We start from the raw sequence: 8,061 nt of genomic DNA on the forward strand, positions 1-8,061 counted from the left end.
AAAAAAACTTAAAAAAAAAAAAAAAGGTGATATCCCAGAAACCCATGAATAGGATGGTCATAGGCAATACTTATATTAATATTTATAATAGACACTGAAACCTCATAGCTAAAAAAAAAAATAGTAAAGGCAGGGGGCTTTTTTTGGGGGTAGAGGTTTTTGCCTTAGGGCCGGTGTGCTCACTGGTAAGAAAGAGAAAGAGACAGTAAAAGGTTGAAAGTGAGAAATCACCTCCCGGGGGGATGACCACGCCACAATCCCTTCTCCTCCATTCTCTTCTTGGGATTTTGGGCAAGCACAAACACACACACACACACACACACACAGCGTGAGTTTCAGATATCATATCAGTTCCAGGACTGGAACCACAGTCGGCCATATGGGAGTCCAGGGATGTAACAACTACAGCATCTGCTGGCCCCAGTAAAGGTAGTTTTAAGTATGCTGATAGCTTTACTAACTGAGGAATAATTAAGATACCATAGAGGGGCCAGCAGGTGGTGTGGTGGTTAAGGTGCTGGATACTCCCACATGCCTAACCACGGTTCAAGTCCTGGACGTGGTGGCTTGCTCTCTCATGTTCTCTCTCTCTCTCTCTCTGTGTGTGTGTGTGTGTGTGTGTGTGTCTTCTGGTCAAATTAAAATGAATGAATGAATGAATAAATAAAAATAAAAAAATAATTCTTTTAAAAAAATACCATAGAGTAACTCTATTATAGATAAGACAGACTGTTGATTCAATGACATACATGAGAAATCTACATAGCCACAAGGAATTCACATAATCCCCAAAAGTTCTGCAATGTCAACACAAAATCCTATAGTATAGTACTATCTCACCTATCAGAAGCAGGCATGGCACATGGAAAAATGGGAGAACTTTAAGCTCACCTGTAGAGATACATGAAGAAACAGAGCAAATGGAAACCAAGTTTGATCATGGCTTCTTTCATGTGTGACTTCAGCTGCCCTCGATTGTGTATTTCTGTTGGATCAAACACTCCCATGTTACCACTCGGCACCATAATAAACCTAATAAAATTAAAGAGTGTACATATTAGAAGGAAAAAAATCACCATAAAATGCAAGAATAAGTGGGAACCAGCAGTTAGCGTAATGGTTATGTCGCTGGACTCCCATGTAGTTGACCGCGGTTCGTGTCCCAGACCCGGTGGCTTAAAACTCACACCGAGCACGTGTGTGTGCGTGCCCAAGATCCTGAGAGGAGAATGGAGGAGAAGGGATTGCGGCATGACCATCTCCTCTGGGGGGTGATTTCTTGCTTTCAGTCTTTCTGTCTCTCTCCGTCTGTCTGGCGAGCACACGCGCCCTATAGCAAAAAGCCTCTCCAAAAAAAAAAATACAAAAATAAGTTGCCAACAATAATCAATCTTTAAAAGTGAACAATCAGGCTAGCAGGTGGGGGGGTGGTTAAGGTGCTGGACTTCCATATGGCTGACAATGGTTTAAGTCCTGGACCTGGAGACTTGCTTTCTTACTTTCCCTCTCTGTCTCCTTCTGTCTCTTTCTGGTCAAATTAAAAAATAATAATAACAATGATGAATAAAATTAAATAATTCTTTTATTTAAATAATTATTTATTGGGACCAGCAGTTGGCATAATGGCTATGTCGCTGGACTCCCATGTAGCCGACCATGGTTCGAGTCCCAGACTTGGTGCTTAAAACTCACACCAGGCGCATGTCCGTGTATGGCCCAAGCTCCCAAAAGGAGAATGGAGGAGAAGGGATTGTGACGTGGCCATCCCTCTGGGGGGTGATTTCTCACTTTCTGTCTCTCTGTTTCTCTCTGTCTTTCTGGCAAGTGCACATGCCCTATAGCAAAAAACCTCTCAAAAAAAAAAATTTAACCTCTTCCTAATGGGATATAACCAAAACCTTATCACTCTCTACATATTTTTTCTTCATTTCTCCTCTAGTTTAAATAAAACAGTGACCAATAGTTTACAATCTACTTAAACTCAAGCCGGGCACGTGTGTGTGCGTGCCCAAGATCCCGAGAGGAGAATGGAGGAGAAGGGATTGCGGCGTGACCATTCCCTCTGGGGGGGTGATTTCTCGCTTTCTGTCTCTATGTCTCTCTCTGTCTTTCTGGCGAGCGCACGCACCCTATAGCAAAAACCTCTCAAAAAAATAAATTAATTAAAAAAAAGAGAATTATTTATTAACTTCATTTATTAGTTCATTTTTATTTTTAATTTGACCAGAGAGGGAGACATAGAGAGAGTGAGAGAAAGTGAGAAAGCAAGCCACCAGGTCTGGGAATCGAATCATGGTCAGCCATGTGGGAGTGTCCAGCGCCTCAACCACCACACAACCCGCTGGGTCCCCCATAATTAAATAATTCTTTTGTTTTTTATTATTTTATTTAGCTTTATTTATTTATGTATTTAATTCATCTAAAAAGGGGCAAATTGAGAGAATGAGAGACCACAAATGAGAGAGAGAGGAAAGTGAGAAAGCAAGCCACCAGGTCTGGGACTTGAACCATGGTTGGCCATGTGGAAGTCCAATGCCTCTAACCACCATGCCACCTAACAGCCACAATTAAATAATCCTTAAAAAAAAAAAAAAAAAGAACCAATTATAACAGCCTCGTATTCAGACCAAATATAAACAGATTTAATATGACAATGTCATGAGCCACTGATTAGTTCTCCTTTGGAAGTTAAAATAACGTTAATTCTCAGTGTAATTTTCTGTTCCTTAAAACAAACACTGTCACATTCTAGAGAAGGATATTTTATGCACTCAGACCCTTTCACCTATCTTCTGTAGAAAATTACTAGACCAGGGGACCAGCAGTTAGCGTAATGGTTATGTCACTAGACTCCCATGTAGTCGACCATGGTTCGCATCCCGGAACCGGTGGCTTAAAACTCACGCTGGGCGCGTGTGCATGCGTGCCCAAGATCTCGAGAGGAGAATGGAGGAGAAGGGAGTGCGGCATGGCCATCCCCCTTGGGGGGTGATTTCTCGCTTTCTGTCTCTCTGTCTGTCTGGCAAGTGCACGCGCCCTATAGCAAAAAACTCTCAAAAAAAAAAAAAAGAAAGAAAATTACTAGACCAGTCATATACAGCCCTTTTTTATTAGACATAGGTTAAAGGAGACTCCAAAGCCAAAGCAATTTTATCAAATTAGAAATGTTTTATGAAGGGGCTGGCAGGTGACACAGTGGTTGGGCTGCTAGACTCCCACATGGTTTGAGTCCCAGACCTGGCAGCTTGCTTTCTTTCTCTGGTTAAACTAAATAATATCAATAATAAATTAAATTTAATTAATTATTTGACTTTAAAGAATTATTTTATTTAACTTTATTATTATTTTCCAGTTTGATCAGAGAGAGACAGAGAGAGAGAGGGAAAATGAGAAAGCAAGTCACTAACTGTGGACAGCCATATGGGAGTCCAGTACCTTTAACCAGCATGCCACCTGTTGGCCCTGATTCTTCTTTTTTTTTTGAGAGATTTTTGCTATAGGGTGCATGGGCTCACCAGACAGACAGAGAGAGATAGAGAGACAGAAAGCGAGAAATCACCCCCCAGGGGGATGGCCATGCCGCAATCCCTTCTCCTCCATCCTCCTCTCAGGATCTTGGATACGCATGCACACGCACCCAGAGTGAGTTTTAAGCCACCGAGTCCGGGACGCGAACCACGGTCGACTACATGGGAGTCCAGAGACATAGTTATTACGCTAACTGCTGGTCCCATTCTTTTTTTTAAGAAAGATTTTAGCTATGGGGCATGTTTACTCACTGGAGAGACAGAAAGAGACAGAGAGACAGAAAGTGAGAAATCACCACCAGAGGGATGGCCACACCACAGTCTCTTCTCCTCCATTCTCCTCTTGGGATTTTGGGCATGTAAACACATATGTACAGCATGAGTTTTTAAGCCACCGTGTCCAGGACTCAAACCATGGCTGACTACGTAGGTGTCCAGCAACATAACCATTATGTCATCTGCTGGTACCAAATTAAGTAATTCTTAAAAAAAAAAAGAAATTTGGGGGGCCAGCAGGTGCTGTGGTAGTTAAAGGCGCTAGATTCCCACATGGCTGACTGCTGTTCAAGTCCTGGACCTGGCGGCCGTCTTTCTTGCTTTCCCCTTCCCTCTCTCTCTGTCTCTGTCTGGTCAAATGAAATAATAACAACAACAACAAATGAATATAAATATAAATAAATAAATAATTCTTTCAAAAAAATGTTTATGGAAATAGGAAAATTAAGTAAGTTGGGTTTCTTTGAGATCAGTAAGTTTAAGTGACTGAGTTTCAACACCCAGATTATGCTATTTGTGTAACAAATTGCATGTCCCAATCTAATACTGTTCATTCTTCCTGCTCTCATGTCCAGACTTCTAGTACAACCTGGGTACCTTCCTCTCGCCACCAAGTTTGTCAGTTATCACTTTTACAAAAACCACTCCAAGTGCCACAAATCTTAAATTTTTCCCCAAATCCTAGTGCCCTATTTCTAACTAAATAGAATGTATTTCAATTTGAATATCTGGATAACATGTCCAAATAGTCCCTGATAGCTACATTATAAAGACCATCATTATTTTCTTAGTTGTCGACAACATCTTCTTACCCAATTCTGTAACGTCTCTCTTGTCAAGATTATTTCACAGTTCTTCACAAGAAAATATGCTATATGCAATAGCCCATCTATAAAATGGTATCTAACTAGTGATTCAATGAGCTATTTTTGATCAAATTTCTTTCTTTTTTTTTTTTTTTGAGAGGTTTTTGCTATAGGGCGCATGTGCTTGCCAGACAGACAGAGAGAGACATAGAGACAGAAAGCGAGAAATCACCCCCCAGGGGGGATGGCCACGCCACAATCCCTTCTCCTCCATTCTCCTCTCGGGATCTTGGGCACACATGCACACGCGCCCGGGACACGAACCACGGTCGACCACGTGGGAGTCCAGCGACATAGCCATTACGCTAACTGCTGGTCCCGATCAAATTTCTGATACTTATTAAATAAAAAATGTTGATAAGGTACTTAATATGTAGGTTTCCAAGGGTAATTTTTTTCTTTTCCTTTTTTGAAAAAAAGATTTATTTTATTTTATTTATTCATTCATTTATTTTAATTTGACCAGAGAGGGACAGAGAGAGAGAGAGAGAGAGAGAGAGAGAGAGAGAGATGGAGAGTAAGAAAGCAAGCTACCAGGTCCAGGACTCAAACAGAGGTTGGCCATCTGGGAGTGTCCAGTGCCTTAACCACCATGTCACCTGCTGGCCCCTTTCTTTTTAAAATTTGCTATAAGGAGCTTGCACTCACCACAGAGAGAGAGAAAGGAAATGTGAAAAAAACACCCCCAGAGGATGCCCACACTTCACTCACTTCCCCACTTTTCTCTTCAGATTTTGGATATGCACCCACATGTGCCCAGTGTTTTCTAAGAAAGATTTTTTTGCTATAGGGTACATGTATTCACTGGAGAGAGAGACAAAAAGCCAGAAAACACCTCCATGGGGGATGGCCATGTCACGATTCCTTCTCCTCTATTCTCCTCTTAGGATCTTGGGCACGCATACACAAGCACCCAGCATGAGTTTTAAGCCATTGGGTCCGGGACTCAAACCGCCATCAACTACAAGGGAGTCCAGTGATATAACTACTAAGTCATCTGCTGGTCCCAACCAGTGTTTTTTTAAAGCTGTTGAGTCTGGAACTTGAACCACACAGTCAGCCACGTTTATCTAGCCACCTTAACCATGACACCCTGGCTGGCCCTTGAATGTAATTTTCTTTTCTTCTTTTTTTTTTTTTTAAGAGAGAGATTTTTGCTATAGGGCATGTTCACTTGCCAGAGAGAGAGAGAGAGACAGACAGACAAAAAGCAAGAAATCATCCGCCATAATCCCTTCTCCTCTATTCTCCTCTCAGGATTTTGGGCACGCATGCACACACACCTGGCGTGAATTTTAAGCCACCAGGCCCAGGACCCAAATCACAGTCGACTATGTGGGAGTCCAGTCCAGCGATGTAACCATTACACCATCTGCTGGTACCAAATGTAATTTTCTTTGGAATATTCTAAATACATTCTAATTATTTTATTTAACTTTATTTATTTATTTATTATAATAATTTGACCAGAGAGGGACAAAGTGAGAGAGAGAGAGAGACAGAGAGAAAGGGAAAGTAAGAAAGCAAGCTGCCAGGTCCATGACTCAAATCACAGTTGGCCATGTGGGAGAGTCCAAAACCCTTAACCACCATGCCACCTGCTGGCCCCTATATTGTCATACTTTTGACCATTTTTTTTTTTTTAAAGTTTTGCTATAGGGTACATGCACTCATTGGAGAGAGAGCGAGAAAGAGAGAAACTGAGAAGCCACCCCCACACTGACATCCCCCTCCTCCATTCTTCTCTTGAGATTTTGGAAACACATGTACACATGACTGTCATAATTTTTAAGATGCTGAGTCTAAGCCTTGAACTGAGCAATTGGTCTTGTGGGATCCAGCTACCTTAACCTCCATGCCACCTGCTGTCCTATTTTTAACTATTCTTAAAGGAAAATGCTATCTACACCAATGGAAAAAGATTCTATAAGTCTTTAGATATTACAATTATACATTATGTGTTTTATAAATTTATATGTAGGGCTGGCAGGTGGTGTGGTGGTTAAGGATGCTGGACTCCCACATAGCTGATCACAGTTTGAGTCCTGGACTTGACGTCTTGCTGTCTCACTTCCCTCTCTCTCTGTCACTCTGTCCCCCTCTGGTTTAATTTAAAAAGATAAATAAAGTTAAATAAAATAACTCTTTAAAAAAATTTACACATGTAAATTTATCTTTTTACAAGGCTTATCCATTATACCAATGCATACAAAAATGTATGCTAATTTAATGAAATGTTCTACTGTTCTTTATTTCATTGCTGGTGTATCTTTTAGTAAAAGAGAGGGCTATTAAACATTTTTTAAACATCCTGATACGAAAGGGTAAACAAACTACTCACCGATAAATATTCCAAGTGGCAACAGGTAAGTTGAGAAGGAAGATGAACCAGTGCAATGAAACAAGCATTAATACAGTGATAATGGTATGACCAATCAATTCTGGAATTACCCACTGCAAGGGAAGAACACAGTATTATATTTCACTGCCATGTCCTTCCTGAGTATACATGTTATTTGATGCTAAATCAATGAAAGTAAAGAGAACTTACAAGCTACTGTTTCAAGATTATTTTTAGATTCAGATGTCCCAGATTTGCATACTGCTGTAACTGCTTACCCCATGCAAATACATCAGGACACAGCTTAAAAATAAAGTACTTAAATTTCAATTGCATTTTATCCTAAGCAAAGGCTTAGATTCATTCACTAAGCTGATCTGAATGACAACTAGGGAAAAAATAGAGTATTATTTATTTTCTATTCTAATATATATATATGTTAACACCTCTTACTCTCATTTGGGATGGTTGATATCCATATTTATGTTACCTTTCAAGCCAGGACAACAACCTTAAACATTTTCTCATCTCCAGAATGCTGAGGAAATCATTTTACATTAAGGAAGGAAGGAGGGACCAGAAGTCCGCATAATGGCTATGTCGCTGGACTCCCATGTAGTTGACGGAGGTTCGAGTCCCAGACCTGGTGGCTTAAACTCACGCTGGGTGCGTGTGCATGCGTGCCAAGATTCCAAGAGGAGAATGGAGAAGGGACTGCAGTGTGGCCATCCCCCCTGGGGGGTGACTTCGTGCTTTCTGTCTGTCTGGCGAATGCTCACACCCTATAGCAAAAACCTCTAAAAAAAAAAAAAAAAAGGAACGAAGGAAATACATACATACCTAAATAAATTTTAAAAAGGCTTTAGAAGCTTATGATAACAGCTCAGAGTTGAACAGTATAATCAACCAGGACTCAGAATCCTGGCCTATCAGCTTTATTGTGCTCCGTGTTCCCTTCTCTATGATCCCTTTGTTGACTGACACTCTTTCTCTCTTTCTCTCTCTCTGTGTGTGTGTGTGTGTGTGTGTGTATATATATATATTTTTTTTT

At 40.7% G+C, this 8,061-nt stretch overlaps 1 protein-coding gene across 1 annotated transcript in view; it reads right to left on the reverse strand.

The window, feature by feature from the left end:
- CNIH4 (cornichon family member 4) overlaps nt 1-8,061 on the reverse strand; it is a gene marked incomplete at its 5' end in the record, with an annotated part of 26,056 nt that overhangs the window by 5,882 nt on the left and 12,113 nt on the right. The window contains 2 exon segments of the mRNA XM_014591115.2: nt 892-1,032; nt 7,011-7,123. Coding sequence (XP_014446601.1) covers nt 892-1,032; nt 7,011-7,123 — 254 coding nt within the window.

Source organism: Tupaia chinensis, unplaced genomic scaffold (assembly GCF_000334495.1).
Source record: "Tupaia chinensis unplaced genomic scaffold, TupChi_1.0 Scaffold000532_1, whole genome shotgun sequence".
Lineage (NCBI taxonomy): Eukaryota > Metazoa > Chordata > Mammalia > Scandentia > Tupaiidae > Tupaia > Tupaia belangeri.